The sequence below is a fragment of the Oxyura jamaicensis genome, chromosome 10 (genome assembly GCF_011077185.1).
Source record: "Oxyura jamaicensis isolate SHBP4307 breed ruddy duck chromosome 10, BPBGC_Ojam_1.0, whole genome shotgun sequence".
Lineage (NCBI taxonomy): Eukaryota > Metazoa > Chordata > Aves > Anseriformes > Anatidae > Oxyura > Oxyura jamaicensis.
In genome coordinates, this window is record NC_048902.1 from 20,485,671 (window position 1) to 20,505,240 (window position 19,570).

Here is a 19,570-nt window from a genome sequence, read left to right on the forward strand (position 1 = left end):
GGAGGCTGGAGGATGCTGGAGGAGGCTGGTGGAGGCTGATGGAGGCTGGAGGATGCTGGAGGAGGCTGGTGGATGCTGGAGGAGGCTGGAGGAGGCTGGAGAAGGCTGGTGGATGCTGGTGGAGGCTGGTGGATGCTGGTGGATGCTGGTGGAGGCTGGAGGATGCTGGTGGAGGCTGGAGGATGCTGGTGGATGCTGGTGGATGCTGGTGGAGGCTGGAGGAGGCTGGCGGAGGCTGGCGGAGGCTGGTGGAGGCTGGCGGAGGCTGGCGGAGGCTGGCGGAGGCTGGTGGAGGCTGGTGGAGGCTGGTGGAGGCTGGTGGAGGCTGGTGGATGCTGGTGGAGGCTGGTGGAGGCTGGTGGAGGCTGGAGGAGGCTGGAGGAGGCTGGAGGAGGATGGAGGAGGCTGGAGGATGCTGGAGGAGGCTGGAGGAGGCTGGAGGAGGCTGGAGGAGGCTGGAGGGGGCTGGTGGACGATAGTGAAGGCTGGTGGAGACTGGTGGAGGATGGAGGAGGGTGGTGGAGGCTGGTGGATGCTGGTGGATGCTGGAAGAAGGTGGAGGAGGCTGCAGGAGGCTCTCTCACCCCTCTATGCTATGGCACCAGTGCTGCTCTCCGGCTGTGCACCTGCCAGGCGCGATGGGAGGTGGCGGCGTGCATGTTCTCAGTGCGACCTCCTCCTCCTCCGAGGCTGGCTCTGGCCACGTGCTTCCCAGCAGAAGGGAGGCAGGGAGAGGCTTGGGGCATCTCTTTGTTCACTTGTTGGGCAGGAACATCTCCTTCTATCTGCACGTGGGAATTTCCTTTGGGTTTTTCCCCCAAAATATATATATATATTGCCGTCTCTCAGTGCACTGCCTCCCCTGGCCCAGCTGCCCAGGATCTTGCCCATTCTTTGCTCAAACAACTCCCCGTGCAGACACGGTGCCTGGCTGTGCCTGCAGCTCTCCGAACCCCCGGGTCTGGAGCTGGCATTGCATGGCTTGCGACGGCTTTTTTGGGTCCCTGCCAAGGATTTGTCCAATTTCTCTCCTGCCTGTGCTGGTTCAGTCAGAATTGGCTCCTAATGGAAACCGAGTCACCTGCGGTGACCTCTGTGTGTGCCCAAATCAGTGGGGGCCTCCCCTGGGCCAGCGAAATCGGTGTGATTTTCTCCTCTTTTGGTTCTCGAGGAAGAGAGAGACCTGCTTTAAAGGAGACAGCCACAAATGTATTTACCCTTAATCTCGGCCACTAGAGACCTGTGTGTACTCAAGGATTTCCGAGGAAACCCTGCAAATCCCGGGCAGCTTGGGCAGAGCTCCCCTGATCCCTGCAAAACCAGCAGGAGGTCGGGGAGCTGCAGGGGGAGGCGAGGAGGAGAAGGACCTGGAAGGGCCCCTGGGGCTCTGCTGGGATGGACTCGGGCATCGGAATCGCTCCCAGCAGGGCCTGGACAATTCACAGGGCTTGTAAGGAAAGCCTGAAGGAGGAGAAAGGCTTTTCCCATCCCAGTGGTGATGGTCACTGCCCCGGAGCCGTGTGCCTGCCCATCCTGGGGCTCTGCATGCTGCTGGTGCATCTGAGCCGTTCCCGGGGGAAGCTTCCTTAGCAAGGTGACCGAATGAAGCCACCTGCACAATTCCCTGCCCTTTATTTCCCCTTCTCCCCGCAGGCACAGTACAAAGCCCTTCTCCATCCGGAGCCCTCAGCGGCCGTGCGAGGGCAGGCCCTGGGTGGCTGCGGTTGCAGGAAGCATCCAGCTCCTTCCAGCCCCTGCCCTGAAAACGCCGGAGCTGCCGGAGCCCGGGGGCAAAGCCCGTCTGTCCCTCTAAGGAGCTGGTATTTGGGTCACGGAGCTTCGGGCAGCCCGAGGCAGGGACCTGGCCTTGGTATGGGATTAGGATTCCCTGCAGCTCACCCCTCTGCTGCCAAGGTGCCTCCGGGAACGGCAGCCTGGGAAGCTGTGAGCTGAACCGCTGCTTTTTTAAACATTTTATTTATTTTTTCTTTCCTTTTTGCCACTTTTCTCACTGCTTCCACTCAGCCTGAGGCTCCTTCTCCTCTCGGAGGTGAACCTGGGCATGGGAACAAGCCCACCGCTGCCCCGGGCTGTGTTTGCCTCGTTTTAATCAGAACTCCTGGCTCCTTGGGCAGGAACTACTACCAGTAACCAAACCCCGCTTTGCCCTCCTGAAAGCCTAATGAGTTTTGACAAAAAAAACATCAAATCTGCCTCGCAAAGAAAATTACTCAGCTGGTTGCCCAGAATTAAAGTGATTGCACATTAACCCGTGCAGCTAAAAGGTCTGTCCTCCCGGAATTCGGCAGCTGCTGCGCGCATCCCTGCTCTAGACAGGGAGCTAGTGACGTGCTAATGCGAATGGGAAAATGGGGGGAAAGCCGGATAATCTGCGCTGTTCGGGTAGGTGATGGCTGCTGTCACGCTTCATATAATAGCCCGTAAAGCCGTGCTGGCATCCCATTAATTCCCGGGAGGTGGCAGGAGGGAGGGGGATGCTGGCTGCGACCAGGCGGCCGAGCTCAGCAGTAACACGGCGAGGTGGCTGCTGCATTCCCCTCCGCTTCCAGGGGTTCACCTCAGCGTTTCCCTTCCCAGCCTGGCACGCTGGCCTCTCAGCTCCATCCCTGCAGCTAGACTATGCTGGGCCTTGCTCCAGGTGATGCTCGTGTGCAGGATGAGGCCCTGAGCGCACCAGCTGCAGGGCTGGGGGCGCAGGACTGAGCGCTCCCCAGCTCCTCCCTGGCTGTGCAGAACTTTATTTTTTTATACTATTATTATTATTATGTTTTATTATTATATTTTATTATTATATTTTACTATTATATTTTACTATTATATTTTACTATATTTTATTGTTATTGTATTTTTATGACTTTATTTAATACTTATTTTATTTAATTTGGTTATTATTATTATTGCTGTTATTACTGTTACTATTATTTTCCATGGGAAAACATGAAGACCATGGTTACGGGGCTGACCCAGGGGCTCTGCAGCTCTCACCGTGGTGCTGTGGCAGACGGGCAGAATTACAAACATTTCGGTGCTCGGAGCACTCCCAAGTGATGCTTTCAGCACCGGGAGGAGGATGCGGCGCGTCCTTAGGTGCTCGTCACGGGGCCACCCTAACCCAGCCTGGCATCGGAGGCTGTCGGGAAGGGACCGGGGGCAGCAGCGTGGTGGCCCTGCCATGGGCACGGAGAACGTGTCGATGTGTTCACACCGAAGGGAACAGCAGCAGGCACCTGATTTTTCCCTTTTCCCCAATAATTGAGCTGCCCACCCAACCGCATCCTCGGTGCCGTAAGGCCAGGCCGGTTCTCCTCTCACACCCAGGCGGTGTCCGAGGGATGACTTACAGCCGCTCCATCAATCTGAGCAAGAACTGGCTCCTTGCGGTACAAATAACCCCAATTTACGAGGCAAGCAGCCCCCAGGGGGTGAGATTTCCCCGGGCACGGCAGCAGCGGCATCCCTGAGTGCGCGGCCACCGGCATTTGGCAGGATGGATCCTAGACAAAAACTGCAGACCTCAGAGAAGAAGAGCCTGCTGCTCCTCTTCTCGGGTTAGCTTTGCACGTCCAGCTGAAATGCTCATTTCTGTGCGTGCCAAGGGAAGCTGCGGGGCTGGGTTTTGCTCTGGGGGCATTTGGGGAAGCGCCTGCTGGACGCGGGCCATTTTTCCTTGGGTTTCCCAGTGCCTCGCGTGGTGCTTTTCTGCACTGTCATGCTACAAGTGAGCCGTCCAAAAGCGGCATCACCGCTTGATGGAAAGCAGGCTCCGGGATCTGCGACCGGCCCCGCTTCACCGTGCAATTAGCAAACTGCGTCTCCCTGGGAGCAAATTAATTCAAACAAATCCTCCCGGCAGCAAAAAGCAAGGTGCAAGGGCGAGCTGCTGGGCCCGATCCGGCTGCGCAGAGCGCTCCTGGCCCTTGCCCTTGGCTGTGGATGCGTAAAATGCAGCTCGGTGTCCTCCCCGCGTTGCTTCGCTTGTGTTAAATGAAGCCAGGAGCTCGATACCCCGAAAGGGCAGAGCTGGAAGGGCTATGAAATATTCAGCGGCTGCACCGCGCTGACCTACTTTGTCTGCGCGCTCCGAAGCTTGCCACCCCCTCCTGGTGGGTACCCAGGGGTGCAGAAAGGACCAGAGAAAGGAAATTGGGGTGGGGGCTGTGGGGGCTGCGGCACGAGGAGCTCTTGTGCTGGTACAGCAGGATGCTGAGCACCGGGCTGCGCCGTGTGCCCTCTGCTGCTGCCCTCGCCCAGCCGACGAGGCTGGACTATCCTAAAGGTCTTGCCAGGGTGAAAGGATCGCCTAAAATGACCTGGTGCATCATTAGCATCATTAAGCAAGAGTGTTCGTGGTCCCAGAGTCACGGGGGATTTGTTAGTGGAGTGCATTTAGCCTTGTTCAACATTGCTGGCGAAGTTCAGGAGGAAAGTACCCACTGATGCCTAACTCACCTAGTGGCTGATCCTCCCAGGGATGGGTTCGGTGCCTCTCCAGTCTCTTCCAGCCCTTTTTTCCTGTGTTTCTGGGTGCTCATACAGAGATTTCTTACTAAAATACCCTCTCAGTTGTGTCTCCCCCTGCAGACACGTGGGGGCTCAGGTGGAGCAGCCCTGTTTGCAAAAACCTCTTCTCCTGCGGGGTTCAGCTGAGCCACACTGGGGAAAAACCATCCCGGGGAGAACTACGGAGCCTGCTCTCCTAACGGCTCCAGCCTTAAAAAGCTCACCTTTGTCGCTAAATTCCATATATTTTGGTTTTAATTACAGACAGGCCGGATCGAGCCAAACTACCCCAAAGTGTGCGGTCACCAGGGCAATGTGCTCGACATCAAGTGGAACCCCTTCATCGAGAACATCATCGCCTCGTGCTCCGAGGACACCTCGGTGAGTGGGGACGTCTGGGGCTGGCGCGTCGTCCCGCCGATGGATGGAAAGGGATGGAAAAGCCTCGTGCAAGGGGGACAGCCCCAAGCCTGTTGTGCTCAGCTCGGGGTGACCCCGTTCCGACAGCTCGCAAATCTGCTCCGAGCGCTGCAGCGCACGAGACCTCTCCTCGTGCCTCATCCTCCCCTTCAGCTCGGTGTGTCGGCGGTGTTTTATTAGCCCGGAGCCTGTCGAGGAAGATTTTGAGTGGGGGAAAAATAAATTCCGAGCGTGGCCGTGAATCACGGAGAGCTGTCTCCCACCTTAGATTACATCTTCTACACTCAGCTGTGAGGGAAGAGGAGGTGCCGGGAGGGATGGTGCTGGGGAGGGCTTCCTGAGCCATCGCCGCTGCTTCGTTAAACCTGGGAAATCCAATTAATTGTCCCCGGAGCTGTCCCGTGGCGGGGCGTTCCCCTGATGGGGATGTGCTGGAGGGGACGGTCCCCACGGGCTCGCTGCTCCCGAAGCCACCCCACGCCTGGGGTGCTGTGGTGGGCACGCTGTCAAGCTGCTGAAATTCTCTGGAGCTGCTTAATCGCGGAGATGCTGAATAAGCCTTATTTTGCCCCAGCACCTTGCCTCCTGTTGTCCAGCAAAAGCTTCCTGCGCTGAGGCGTTTGGGGTTAGTTTTAACCCCGTGGCGCCAGCTGCCCGTGAGGAGCAGCCCAGAGCCCCTCCGGGTGGGGGACGGGGTCCTGGGGGATGTCCCCAAAGCCCCCCTGGCACGCGCCCCGTCCCGCAGGTGCGGATATGGGAGATCCCCGAGGGCGGCCTGAAGAGGAACATGACAGAGGCCGTCCTGGAGCTGTACGGGCACAGCCGGCGCGTCGGCCTGGTCGAGTGGCACCCCACCACCAACAACATCCTCTTCAGCGCGGGCTACGACTATAAGGTGAGCCCCAGCCCTGCACCGTGGCACCAGTGGGGAGCACCCGCATGCACCAGGGCAGGACCCCGGTGCCCGAAATCCCCTCGCCCGGTGATGGCCAAGTGCCCGTGTGCGCAGTGCCTGGCACCCGCTGGCAGGGGCTGGGTGGGTTTGGCACAAGCAGCGGCCCCAGAAGGGTGGGCGAGGAGCTCCGGAGGGGCTGAGCGAGGGGTTTCAGCTCCGAAATCGACCTTGGGATGGCCAAAATGCAGGTCCTCATCTGGAACCTGGACATCGGGGAGCCCGTCAAGATGATCGACTGCCACACGGACGTCATCCTCTGCATGTCCTTCAACACGGACGGCAGCCTGCTGGCCACCAGCTGCAAGGACAAGAAGCTGCGGGTGGTGGAGCCGCGCTCCGGCAGGGTGCTGCAGGTGCGGGGTCCCCGGGGAGGGTTTGGGGATGGGGGCACGGGGAGGAATCCCACCGGGACACGTAGCGACGTCCGCGGGGCGCCGCTGGTACTCGCAGCGCGACGTGGTGTGATGCGAAGGAAATCCGGGGGGAGAAAATGGGTTGTTTTGGGGAAGGCGGTGGTTTCTCGGGGATGTCTGACACCTGTCCTGTCCTGTCCTGCAGGAAGCCAGCTGCAAGAACCACCGCGTCAACCGCGTGGTCTTCCTGGGCAGCACGAAGCGGCTGCTCACCACGGGGGTCTCGCGCTGGAACACGCGGCAGATCGCCCTGTGGGACCAGGTAAGGGCCAGGCCCCATCCCAGCCCCGCATCCTCCAGCCCTTTGGGCTGCCTTCAGCCCACAATGGGGAGCCCCGACCCCAAAAATCCCATACTGGGGGGCCGGGAGGGTCCCATCCATGACAAAACCTCACTGGGGACCCCCAGGCTGGGGACCGGGACATCTCCTGCCATGGTGCCGCGGGGCAAGGCGGTGGGTTTGTCCCCGGACACCTTAATTACCAGGCTATTAATTGCGATTTTCCCCTTGCTCAGGAGGATCTGTCCATGCCCCTCATCGAGGAGGAGATCGACGGGCTGTCGGGGCTGCTCTTCCCTTTCTACGACGCGGACACCCACATGCTGTACCTGGCTGGCAAGGTGCGCTCGGCGGGGCCGGGGGCTGTTATCGGGGGTCTTTGTCCAGCCCCGTACCCAACAAAGCCCTAAACCTGCCCTCCTCCCGCGCTCGCTCCAGGGTGACGGCAACATTCGGTACTACGAGATCGGCTCGGAGAAGCCCTACCTGAGCTATCTCATGGAGTTTCGCTCCCCGGCCCCGCAGAAAGGACTGGGTAAGGACCGCCGCGCCGCCCGCCCTGCGCTGCTGAACCTTGACGTGCAAAAGGTGGATGGCAGAAAGTGCCTAATTAAACGGTGCAGGTAAACGTGTTCTGCCATCAGCCGGTGCTGTGGCTGCCGCAGGGCTGCAGAAATGTCACATTTCTGTGCTGGCCTTCCCGAGCCGTGCCGAGCCGTGGTCCCTGCCAGCAGTGTGCCCGGTGACTCCCCCTGCGTGCTGTCACACGGCTGCAGCGAGGGACCCCGGCCGCCGATTCCTGGGGTTTTTCCTCTCTAAAAGCTGCTCGTCCCATTCCCTCTGCCCCTGCAAATGCCCCCGGTGTGGCCCTGCCTGCACCCCAGGATGCCTTCGGTGAGGGTTTGGGTCTTGTGATGAAGAACCGTGGCTTTTGGGGTCCTGCACGCCGTGGAGCTGGTCGGGTCCCAGCGTTTGCAGCATGTGGGGGGGTTATTGCCCGGGGGGGGGTCATTTTCCACGCCTCGTCCGCAGGGGTGATGCCAAAGCATGGGCTGGACGTGTCGGCCTGTGAGGTCTTCCGCTTCTACAAGCTCGTCACCCTCAAGGGGCTCATCGAGCCCATCTCCATGATCGTGCCAAGAAGGGTGAGTCCCCGGGGAGCCTGCAGGTCGGGGGGAGGACACGGCTGGGGCCGAGCAGCACCCCTGGGTGCCCAAATCTGGCCTGGCTTCACCCCGTGGCTGCCTGCTGGAGACCCCCTGCTGCCTCTCCCTGCCTTGCAGCTTCAGTTCCCAGCCAGATGGGCAACCCCTGATGTTTCTGCCCGTAGACCAAACACCCCCTGTGAACCCCACGGTGCGGTGCTTGGGACCAAGGCCTTGAAGGTCCCGTGTAGCCCCGTGCAGCCCTCCTATCATTTATTTTGCAGAGCATGAGCTCCATGGGCATCACGCGGATGCTTTATTTCTGATTTGACTTAATGGGGTAAACGCCAGCTCGTTATTCGTAACCAGCCTGTGCGGCTGCGTGCCTGCACGCCGGGGGAGGGAGCCGCTGCTCAGAGTGCTTTGGATGGGTTTGGGAGCAGCTTTATGGAGGTCGCTGCTTTTATTTCCCCGTGTCTGTAGTCGGAGACGTACCAAGAGGACATCTACCCCATGACCCCGGGCACGGAGCCAGCCCTGACGCCGGACGAGTGGCTGAGCGGGGTGAACAGAGGTAAAACCACGATGGTGCTGGGGGTGTCCGTGGGTCTGTCTGCGTCGGGGGGGTCGTGGGCGTTCATCCTGGTTTGGGGAAAAGCCCCCAAAGCGGCCCCCGCTCACCCCCGCTCTGCCCCCCAGATCCCATCCTGATGTCGCTGAAGGAGGGCTACAAGAAGACGTCCAAAATCGTCTTTAAGGCGCCGGCGAGAGAGAAGAAGGGCGTCGTGGTGAACGGCATCGACCTGCTGGAGAACGTGCCGCCGCGCACCGAGAACGAGGTAGGGCAGCGCCGCGCGGCCGCATCCAGCCCCGGCGCTGCGCCCCAGGAGCAGCCCCAGGCACAGCCTCAGGGGCAGTTGGGTTCGGGGAACGAGGTGTCCCCCCTTTTTACCCCCATTTGCAGCATTTTGCCCCCATTGCAGCTCGGGGCAGCCCACTTTACCTGCAGAGCACCCCGGCGGAGCGGCGTTACCGCTCCTGAAAGCTTTGCCTGAAATCCTCCCCTGGAAAAACACCGGGAGGAGCTGGGGGAGCGTGGCTGGGCGCATCCCCGGAGGGCTCTGCTCTTCTCCTGCCTGCAAACCTCGTGCGCCGGCTGTCGCCGAGCTGGGAGGGGAAAATTCCTCTGCAGCGCTGCGGCGCCTTGGAAAAGCCGCGGGGGCACGGAGCCGGATCCGTCCCTCCAGCTCCTTGCCCCCCTTTCTCCTTCCAGCTCCTTCGGATGTTCTTCCGGCAGCAGGACGAGATCCGGCGGCTGAAGGACGAGCTCTCGCAGAAAGACATACGGATCCGGCAGCTACAGCTGGAGCTGAAAAACTTACGCAACAGCCCGAAGAATAATTAACTTCCAGGGACGTTTTATAAATAAACTTTCTTTGTTTATACTCGCTCTTTAATTTTATTGTATCCACTTACACAGCGTATGAGCCAGAAGCCGAGTGACCTGCCAAGAGCCCAGATGCTAACTGGAAAAAACGTCCTCATAGCCTCGTCTAGCACTAAAAACGGCCTCCGCGCCCTAAGCGACAGCCACCGCATGAAGGGGAGCCGGGCAGTGCTTGCACCCCCTCGCTCCTCGGAGTCGGTAGGCGAGCAGCGTCTTCTCCGTCGGGGCCGGGCGCGAGGGTCCCTAGGAAAGCACCCCGGGGTGCCTCGCTATTGATTTTCTCCTATGCAAGGTGTGACAGCGATGCCCATCGCTACGGGGCTGGGATCGGGTCCGCGGGGCTGGCGCAGGGCGGGCAGGGCCCCCGCCCGGCTGCACGCAGACCTCGCCTCTGAAACCAATAAAAATTAAAAAAGGAAAAAAAAAAAAAAAAGAGAGAAAATAAAAATAAAAAGAGGCTGGGTTTCCTAGACAGAGAGGGATTTTTTGCTCCTCAGCCCTCTGCAAAGCGGGACTTAACCGCCTCCTTTCCCCCGGGACGCGTGCCAAGCGCCCCGGGGAGGGGCTGGACGGGTGCAGCACATGTGTGCAGTCACAGTGGTTGTGAGCTAGGCCTCTAGCACAGGGAAAGAACCAAATACTGCTCGTTTTTCTCTCTCTCTCTTTTCACTGTGTCCAGTTGCTGAGCTGCCTAGCACTGCCAGCGCGCCGGTTTCTCCTCCCTGTTCATCTCCTTGTGCCCCGTCCCCGACGCTTCCCTGTCTCTACGTTCCATGTGCTGTCATTGCCTGTTATTTATGCTACTACGGAATAGTGACAAAATAAAAGGTTTTCAAGATACCAAACCCTTGCTTGTCCTTTCTTTCTTCGGCATAAAACCAACCAAAAGCCCTGGGCACCCTGGAGGGCCCCAAAGGGCATTTTGGGGTGTGCACGGGGCTGTTCTCTGCCGGCACCGCAGCTCTTCCCCAGCGCTGGGGCGTTGCTTGGGGGATTGGGTGATGTGTCCGGTGGCATGGCTCGATGTGGTGAGATGGGGGCACTTTGCTGGATGGGGAAGCAGCCAAGGATGCCAGGATTTGCAGGCCAAATGCTCGGGACAGGGGCCCTGGGCTCCGTGGTGCAAGGCGTGCAGCCGGCAAGTGCGAGCAAGAGGGCACCGGGGCCGTGTTTCACCGTGTACCCCTTCCCCTGGCCTTGTACCAACCCCGGCAGTCTCAGTGGTAAAAATGCTTGGTTGGAAAGAGAGTTTTATTTATTATTATTATTATTCTATTCTATTCTATTCTATTCTATTCTATTCTATTCTAATTTTTATTTATTTATTTTTTCCCAGGGTGTTATAATGTGTTATAATTTGGTGACAGGAATGGAGTATCCTGCTTTTCTCACTCCTCATATTTAGAAGGAGGCGCGTCCCTAAGGAATTAACTCTATTTGAGGATTATTAAAGCCTCGGCTGCTTCCTTACCTCCAAAAACCCCTCCTGCTCCCGGAGCTCAGCCACACGTCCAGAGCAGCGATGTCCTGGTCCTGCTTGGGGTTATTTATGGCCGTGGCCTTATTCAGAGGCGGTGTGCTGGGACTGATTTCACTAAATTATCCTTCATAAGGGAAGAGCGAACGCGCCTCCGAAGCTCCTGGAATCCACACAAAGCGAGCCCAATTACAGCTGCGGGCGGTGGTGATTAATGAGGCCGTTAGCATACCTGCGAGCATCAGCACAACTCGGGGAGCTTGTGCTGCAGGTGAGGGGGATACTGGTGCCCGTCCCCATCCCCTGATCCCCAGCTCGTCCTCTCGGCTCCACCAAAGCCCTGCCAGCAGCCCCGGTGTCTGCGCACCCCTGGGTGCCTGCAGCAGGGACGTTTGCAGAAGGGGCTCCCGAAATGTCCCCGCTGTGCTCGGGCTTTGCCGAATCCTCCAAAAGGAGCCACTGTGCTGGGGGTTTTAGGGTGAAACCCGGCCAGGTATGGCTGCTCTTGCGGCTTTTCTCCCCAGCTCTCTGGGGAACAGCTCGGGATTTTTTTCCTGCCGCTTCCCCTCGCGCCATCTGGGCGCTATTTAAAGCCGGCAGGCCCGTTTTGGGGCACTCGATGCAGCCAATTTTAGCGCTGAATTCCCTGCGCCCCTGCAACCTTGTGGCTCGCCGTAAAGACCCGACAAATCACCCCGTTGGGGGAATTCGGGGCCACTCGGGGTGTGCTGGGGACCACGGGACCGGCTCCAACACTGCCCCGAGCCCCGGCCACTGCTCGGGGTGAGCCTGTACTGCTGCGGGGGCTTCGATGCTTTTGGGTCATTGGCAGCATTTTGCCAGGGTTTTGGTGAGACCCACGAGCCTGTTCCCTCCTGGCTTTTCTTTTCCATCCCTCTTAAGACAAAGCCCCTTACCCATTCAGCCGTGGGACGGGTTCCCTCCTGCTCCGCTTTCCCCCTCCCCGTTAACGCCATCCCTCCGTGCTCAGCCTTACCGCCCTGACCTACTTTCAGCTTCCCGCAGGTTTGGCTCTGTTCGAGGCGAACACTTTGAGCTTGGCCTCCTGGTGCTGCCCGTCCTCAGCACCACTGGCTCCCAGCATCTTCCGAGCGCCTGCCAGGAGGGATCTCTGGTGATTAACCCCCGTTAATTTATTGACAATATGAAATCTGCTTTTTGAAAGCTAAAAATGAAGCAAATTTAGAGAAGAAGCCACTGTGGTTTTTTGTTTGATTGATGTTGTTGCTTTTTTATTATTATTATTATTAAATGGAGTTTCCCATCACCTTGCTGAGGATGCTCCGTGCTGGCACAGCCTGGCCCTGCTGGGTTCAGCAGCTCCGCTGTGTCCTTGGGGAGCCTCCTTTGGGTCCTCGTCTTTCTCACAGTAAAAAGATTGTGTTTTTAAAATTTTGTCCCAAAGGGAGATCTCCAGAATGCCCTTTTCCCATCCTTTCCTGGAAGGAGGCTTTCAAACACCCCAAGGGCTCAGCATGGCAACACCCCATCCATCCCCTGCGCTATTGCCCTGCACAGCTGGAAAATACCAGAGTGAATCAGCAGTTCTAGCAAAGGTGCCCCAGGAAGGCGTCTGAAGAAAAGGCAGGGGTTTTCTCACAAGGGAGGATGTTTGGGTTGAGGTGCTCGGCTGAAGTCTCAGATTTTAAGTTACCTGCAGGACATTTCTTCCCTTCGTGTTGTGGACTGGAAACCCTCGGCGTCTCCTTCCCAGGGCTGAAATTCTTCCCTCCGTGAAGCCTGCAGTCATGAGACTTCTAAATTTCAGCACGGGATGATTCATTCTGAGACGTAAGACATCTTTAAAGGCAACCCTAAGAGGTGCTTGGTCAGAGCAGGCGCCGCCCTGCAGAGAGCCAGGGGAGGGGGTTTAGTGCTTCCTACCCTACATCACAGCGCAGGGAGGGACCATGGACTCACTGCTTCAGGGATCCACTTTCAGCAAGGATTGTCATGTCACATCTGGCTACAAAACACCGGATGTACCTACGTGTGTATCCAGGTTTCCATTCAAAGCGATCTGGAATGCTAAATGTGGACAAGCAGCCCTACCGTGGGCAATGGGATGAACCCTTCCCTCGCTGCCACAAGGTCCTAAGGATGAAGGAAAAAATACTTAAACTCCTGGGGGCAGGGGCTGCAGCAGAGTCCGGCACCTGCAGCCATTCCTCCCACCCAGCTGGGTAACGCTGGCAGCTCTGTGGCCTTGGGGACCCTTCCCGACCTTCACCGCAGGCCTGTGCTCTTGCCTTAAACTCTGCAAGTAGCTCAGGTACAAGCATCGTTATCAAATCAAGCAAGGAGAAGCTGTCCTCGACCAGAAACGCAAACCACCAGCCGTTGTGGCATTAAGGCAGCGCAGGGATCGCAGTCCCCACCGGTCAGCGGGGCGCATAACCAGCGTGAGCCAGAGCAGCATCTCCCCGAGCATCCCCTCCCCGCCTGCCGTGCATCCTCGCAGGCTCCGCACGGCCCCGGGGAACGGGGCAGAAATGCCTCGCGCTGAGCAGAGCATCAATCCGCGGCTGGGAGAGCAGGGGCAGAGCCCTTGGTCCGCTGATTGCTGGCTGGGCGAGCGGCGACTTCGCCCATGAATGCAAAACGTGTATTTAGGAAAGCTAAATCTGAAAAGAAGGGTCACCTCCGCAGCCCCCGCAGCAGGTTTTAGGCAGTCTGAGCTTTAGAGCAGGTTCAGGACAAAGTCAAACACCCCAGAAGCAAACTCTTGAGACTGGAACAGGAGCCAAGGGCGGGCTCCACGTTGCCTTAAGGCTTCCCACAGCCCCTAACGTGCTCCAGGTAAAGCAAGACTCACGTTACACGTACGCATGGCTGCAAAAATGAGTATTTTGGGCACCTGGAAAATCCCAGGCGCTGTGCTCCGTGGTCCTTGTCCCCCAGGGCTGCCGCAGGATGAGGGCTCCGCGGTGACAGCCTGCTTGGCAGGCAAACTGACAGCAGGGAGAGCTCCGTGACACAGAAACAGGCACGTGAACGAGCTCAGCCCTCCCCTTATTCATTCCTGACTATTTCTACGCGGGCCTTCCCGCTGAACTGTTATAAAATCCCGGGGTTTGTGGGTTTTTGTTTGTTTGCTTTCCAAGGGGAGGCTGCAAGTTGGTAAATATCTTTATCCGGCATTCACACACACACACGGCACTCGGGGAAACGAGCCCCTGAGGCTGAAGCGTGACAATTGGGTACTTCAAGAAAAAAAAACGTGAAGTTATCCACGTTGGGCAAACCTCCTTTTTGTTTTCCATGAAGCCTGAGAGCTGCCCCTGCCGGCACCCAGCCCTGCTGGCCTCCAGCTCCCGGCCTCCCCTCCGAGGTCCCCAGAGGATGGGGGTGGGTTTGGGCAGGGCTGAACAGGGAACAGGGACCTGCTGCGGTGGGAACACATCAAATTCCTGCCCTGGGCAGCAAGGGGCTTACTGCTGCAGTGCTCTTTGAAACCTAATTAATTCCAAAGCAAGCTCTGAGACAATTAGCAGCACGAAGAAGTGTCACTTATGACACCTGGGCCATTCGCTGCTTACAGAAATGAAGAGCTTGAGGGTTTCTGAATGCTTCCAAGATAAGCCAGTGGGGGGTTTGCTGGAGCCCAGGGGTGACACGGGCTAAACCAGATGACCCTTCAGCATCACCTCGTGAAGCTGCACCTTCGGCATGCGGAGGGGGGGCACGGACCTGGGGCGCTCAGTTCCACGTCTCCGGCTCGTGCTGCAGGAAAGGTCAGGGCCAGCTGCTGCAGCCTTTGATCAGCTCGAGTGAAAGCACACATCTTCCAAAAAATACTTAGAAGTCGAGTTTCCCACAATAAAGCCGAACTGAAGCCTTTGAGTCTAAGCTGGTTTAGCATGACCCAGGGGCTCTTTTTGGGTCGTGGCTTTGTTGCTCCTGGGCTTGCCTCTGTGCTGCTATTTGTGACCTTGCCCTGCCCGTTTCAGGGCTCGGTTTCACAGCAGCAGACCCCGTTTGCCTGGTTCTCAAAAAAAAATTAACAATAAAATAAATAAAAAGAATTAAAAAATCAAACCAACCCACAAACCAGCAGCACACCTACAAAAAGACAAATCTTTGCAAAGCGATGCAAGGACGGAGGAGCAGCAGGCGACCTTCTGCAGCATCTCGCTCTCCGGCACGGCACGTCGGCAGGACTTTAACGCCCACAACACCCCTCACCCCTAACACACCGCTCATCGACGAGAGGAAAATGCACAGACTTAGCCGAGACCTGGCAGAAACTGCCCCGGATGGTGGCGGGTGACGTAGCCCAGGTCCCAGCCACAGCGCCCCGGGGCTCGCAGGAACCGTGGGATCTCGCTCGAAATCAAGGTTTTTCTTCTGGGCCTGGGTAAAGAGGGACAGGATTAAACAGGCAGCAGAAACGAACACGCCAAGTGTAATATTCATGGTGGTAACGCAGGAAAAAAAAAGCTCATTCTGAAAGAAAAATGGCACGCTGTTATTTACATTAAAGTCGTAACCTCTCCCTTGGTTCCACCCAACCGTGGCTGAGGGTAGTTTTGCAGAGCAAAACATATGATCAAGCTACTAAAAATATTGGGGAATTCACCAGGATGACTTACTGAATGGCTCCTTTAAAAGCTATGCGATTCATTCCCCGTGGCCCATTTTACTCAAATAAGCCACAGAAAAAATTGTATAAAAAGATTTATTGAAATTCATCAATGACAAACAGACATAAAACTCAAAGTTTGGCTCTTCTGGGAAAAAAAAAAATGTTGCAAATGTATTTATACAGATGAAATATTGACTAGGAAATACAAGTCACTTCTAAAGCTATTTTAAAGAGGGATATGAAAGTAAAACTGTACATTCACTAGGTATTTTCAGTCATTTTACTGACTTCCACTAGGTAAGAAAATACAATTTTGTATTAGTATCTCGTGCTTGAGTGTATGAAAAGAAACCTCCTACCCTACATGCTGAACTGCCTCCTGTATTTAGGTTTGTAAAAATTTTCAAAGTATATAGCACAAGTGGAAGTAGTTTCTCATCACTTAAAATTGACTAGGTGTTATATATTACAGACCAAAATAGTACACACCTTATTTAAAAGGGTTGAAACATTTTTTTATTACAATTGTCAAATTCATTTCACTAGTAACTCAGGAATTAGGAACACTTTTTATATATATTTATATATATATTTAAATGCCTGCCATTTTCAGTGTATTGGCTATACCCTAGCCAAAAAAAAAGAAAAAAAAAAAGGCAACAAAACAAACAGAAAGGTAAAAACACAACACACGGGGAAGGAGGGGATTGCAAATTCACCCCACAAACCAGATCCAAAGGAACACCCCAAAACAAAACGAGAAAACAAAACAAAAACAAAACAAAAAAAAAAACATTTGGTCACTATTTACAAACAGCAAAAGAAAAGGTACCTACAAAAGCAGGGAAAGCATTGGCTGAAAATGGCAGTCATTCACGGACAGGCAACAAAGAAATCACTTTATCAATATGCCATTCTCACACCTGTTGCTGTGGAGGGACGCTTTGCCTCGATTTGAAGCATCCCCCAGAAATGCTTACAACGTATTTAGTGACTGGCAGCGGTGGAAACTCCCAACAACCAAGGATATTCAGCTGTCTCGGAACAGAGTATGTGTATTTGGGGTATCATCCACTGATCTCAACTTTTTTTTTTTCTTTTCTTTTTGAAAGATGTCAAACTATCCACTCCAATAATAAGAAACAGATTACCACTTGGTTTATACTTACTATTGCAGTTACAGGGACTAAGAGAGGGACAAAAAGAAAAAAATAAAATAAAATGAATAGGAGGAGGAGTGGCAGTAAAAATAGTATTTTATTCCCTTGCCCACCCAGTCTGCTTCTCCCTCTCGTTCCCACAGCAACATTACAATCAGAAAAAAAAAAAAAAAAAAGAAAAAAAAAGGTTGGGGGTGTGGGGAGGGGAAATACAGGGTAAAAACAGTCAAATCACAATAGGAAATTTTCAAAATAGGTTATTCAGTTTAGTCATCTTCATCTCCTTCGTCTTCAGGTTCTCGTTTTCTCTTCTGTCCCCGTTCTTCATCTGAAAAATAAAACACAGCTTGAATTATACGGGGGCTCCCACATGTTGCTGAGGAGCTGAACAAGTTCAACAAGCTTCTACTTTGGCAACTGGCTTGCTATCAAAGGAGCAGGAATAAAAACATGAGCCTGCTTTTTATATATGTATACATATATATATATATTTAATCTCTAGGAAAAAATGGATTACTGCCATACCGGGCTCTTCTTCGTCTTCGTCATCATCTACCTCACCATCGTTATAGCCTTCTTCATCCTCCTGGATTAAAGAAAAAAATAGATAGATATATATTTAAAAAGTTGGTTTCAGCTCAGAACCTTTCACAATTTGGCAATACCCAACAGCATTTTACAACAGAGAGAAAGAGTCCTTGAAGCATCTTAAACAAAAAGCAAACAAGAAGGCAGACACTTCCCACACACTTATATAAGTGTAGTTGCTGGAGTTTTTTGCGGCAGCGTAACTGGACGCTGGCCCATGTTTCACTGCAGAAAGCTGCAGCAGCCGCTTCTAGCTCCAGCTCCTCGGCGAGCAAATGGCTTCGTACTGCAGCTGCCACGAAGCTGCGAGTTTTGTTGCGACGTCCTGAGCTTGGCGAAACGCGGTGATTGCTACGGAGTGCTCAGTGGGAGCAGGCACGTGTTCTGGGGGTAAGGAGAGGTGCAAGGTGAACAGGCAGCTCCAGGCTCTGAGCAGCTGGCCTTCAACAGATATTTTAGCCCCGTTCCCAGTGGTTCTGCTAAGGGTGAAGTCCCAGCAGAATGCGACCAGCTCACGCACAGCAGCTGGACTCCGCTATCAATTCAAGCATCCCGAAGAACCATGAGATACAGGTATGGGAGGAACCTCGGTCTCGGAGCACAGGGTCGGTAATTCAGGTACCACTCTCTGCGTGTAAATCCGGGCTTCCAGAGGCCCCCACACAAGGCCTGCAGACGTTCCTGGCGGCGCTGACGCCAGCCCAGGCAGCGGGATGATTTCATGTCAGCGGTCACTAGATGGCAGCTGGCTCATAGACAGGCGCGCCTCAAAGCCACCCTGCGATGCTTAGGTTAAAAAAGCAAGCACGTGCATCCTGCACCAACACCCTCCAATCTTTGATCCATTCCTTGCCCAACTATTCCCAGTTAGCCTTCATCCCACACCCATTATTAGCTGCATGAAATCCTTACCTCCTCTTCTCCGCTTACGTCCTCCTCTTCTCCTTCCTCCTCTTCCTCCTCATCTTCTTCGTCTTCTACTACCTGAGCGTCATCGTCATACTCCTCTTCTACAGAGGCAAACAAGATCAACCACTCAGACATTTAAAGGTTATTTTTTTTCCCCCAACGTTGCCATCTGACACAGAACCTCCTACCAACACGAGGAGAGAACTGAGAGCAACGCTTCGAGGCGGTGCAGGATTAAAGCAGCTCCCCAGCCGCTCAGCAGGGCCGGACAAAGTCCTGTGCCTCTTCAGCCAAGTGACAGGGCGATGGGGGCAGCTGTGCCCGTGCTCAGAGCTGCTGCGGGACCCTGGCAGAAAGTCACAGCGGCCTCAGGACTGCCTCAGCTGCTCCAGCTCCCACCATCGATGTGCATTTTAGAGCCCGTGGGACACTTGCAGCTCTTCGCCTGCAAGTGTCCATCTGCTCCCAGCTGAGACAGGGCACGACTTGACAAGCTGACTGGGAGCCCTCCCCGGGGGATGCTCCTTGCCTTTATGCAACACAAAGGGGTCACACACAATCCACCGCATGAGCTTGCAAGCAAGAGGAAAAGTGCTTAAATGCAACTCGCCCAAGCAACAAACCAGGAACGTTTTCCATGCTGCGGGAATGGCGTTTTGGAGCTTTTTCATGCATTTAACACAGGCTCAGACTTGTGCTCTGAGGAAGAGAACCCGTCCCTGCTGCATTTCTGCGCTGCTGGATGGCAGCACCCCTCTGCCTGGCACCGCTGCGGCGCTCGCCCCTTTCACCAGGGCTCGCATTCAGCACTCGAGGGAAAAGTGCAAGTCCAGCTATTCTGCTTCTGCGGCGCAGCTGGGTTTGAAGAGTCTAGCAAATTCCCCAAACTCAGCCCGACGCTCATTCAGCCAGCACACTGATGCCTCTGAGTGCAGCCTGCCGGGGAGGCAGAACGGCACCTACATGCAGTGGGATGCAGAGTTCACTTTCCTGTCATTAAACAGTTCATTACTGCCTTTCACAGAGCTTGCCACAAAACTTCAGCACTTACCCTCTCCTCCACCCTATCCCAACCAGTTCCCTTTCTCTTCACGGATAAGCTGTACCCTCCTAGAGCATAGCTAGCAGGGTATAGAAGAGCCTTGGCTCTTCTACTCGATTCCTTGACTCAACTACTTAGTCCTATGCCCGCTCTGCCCTTCTCCATCAGGGTCTACACAACCACACGTGGCTTCCCTAATCGCATGGTTCCCGGAAAACTGCAGCGTTTGCATCTCACCTTCTCTTACCCATTTCTCCCTTTTGTACCTGTGCCCTGATGTTAACTGTTCCAGCCTCTCACTGCTCATCTTACCTCCTCCTGGTTCCTTTCTCCTACCACCCTTTCTCTCCCCGTCATTCACTAGAAATAAGGCTGAGAAGCTCTCTCAAGCCCTGCCCATCTCCTTTCCCCTCGTCCCCCCGGAGGACAGAGAGGTATTTCTCCTTTACGCCAGTCGGGAAGGAGCTGCTGAAGGCCCTTCTGCTGCCAACAAGCCAGAGCTGGAGACAAACGCAGCACGTCAGCCCTTACACACACCGAGCAGCACAAGGCACATACCGTCTTCATCCTCCTCCTCGTCGTCTAGGCCCTCCACGTAGCCCTCTGC

At 55.3% G+C, this 19,570-nt stretch overlaps 2 protein-coding genes across 6 annotated transcripts in view; one reads left to right on the top strand and one right to left on the bottom strand.

The window, feature by feature from the left end:
- CORO2B (coronin 2B) overlaps positions 1-10,026 on the top strand; it is a 22,047-nt gene extending 12,021 nt beyond the window's left edge. For 2 of the 4 annotated variants that reach the window (XM_035335977.1, XM_035335979.1), the window contains 10 exons: positions 4,786-4,902; positions 5,687-5,836; positions 6,085-6,249; positions 6,455-6,571; positions 6,826-6,930; positions 7,028-7,124; positions 7,622-7,734; positions 8,218-8,308; positions 8,434-8,601; positions 8,634-8,791. In XM_035335977.1, coding sequence (XP_035191868.1) covers positions 4,786-4,902; positions 5,687-5,836; positions 6,085-6,249; positions 6,455-6,571; positions 6,826-6,930; positions 7,028-7,124; positions 7,622-7,734; positions 8,218-8,308; positions 8,434-8,601; positions 8,634-8,776 — 1,266 coding nt within the window. In that variant the 3' untranslated portion in view covers positions 8,777-8,791. Of the gene's footprint in view, positions 1-4,785; positions 4,903-5,686; positions 5,837-6,084; positions 6,250-6,454; positions 6,572-6,825; positions 6,931-7,027; positions 7,125-7,621; positions 7,825-7,960; positions 7,988-8,217; positions 8,309-8,433; positions 8,602-8,633; positions 8,792-9,007 lie in introns of those variants that run through there. The other 2 variants (XM_035335978.1, XM_035335980.1) reach the window with 2 other exon arrangements.
- Positions 10,027-15,343: 5,317 nt separating this feature from the next.
- Positions 15,344-19,570, bottom strand: part of ANP32A (acidic nuclear phosphoprotein 32 family member A) — a 19,285-nt gene continuing 15,058 nt past the window's right edge. Inside the window, exons 4-7 of one of the 2 annotated variants that reach the window (XM_035335638.1) lie at positions 19,522-19,570; positions 17,925-18,022; positions 16,950-17,010; positions 15,344-16,752 (exon numbers count right to left, since the gene is read on the bottom strand). The exon at positions 19,522-19,570 is cut by the window's right edge and continues 174 nt beyond it. In XM_035335638.1, the coding sequence (XP_035191529.1) occupies positions 16,691-16,752; positions 16,950-17,010; positions 17,925-18,022; positions 19,522-19,570 (270 nt within the window). In that variant the 3' untranslated portion in view covers positions 15,344-16,690. Of the gene's footprint in view, positions 16,753-16,949; positions 17,011-17,924; positions 18,023-18,076; positions 19,336-19,521 lie in introns of those variants that run through there. The other variant, XM_035335637.1, reaches the window with a different exon arrangement.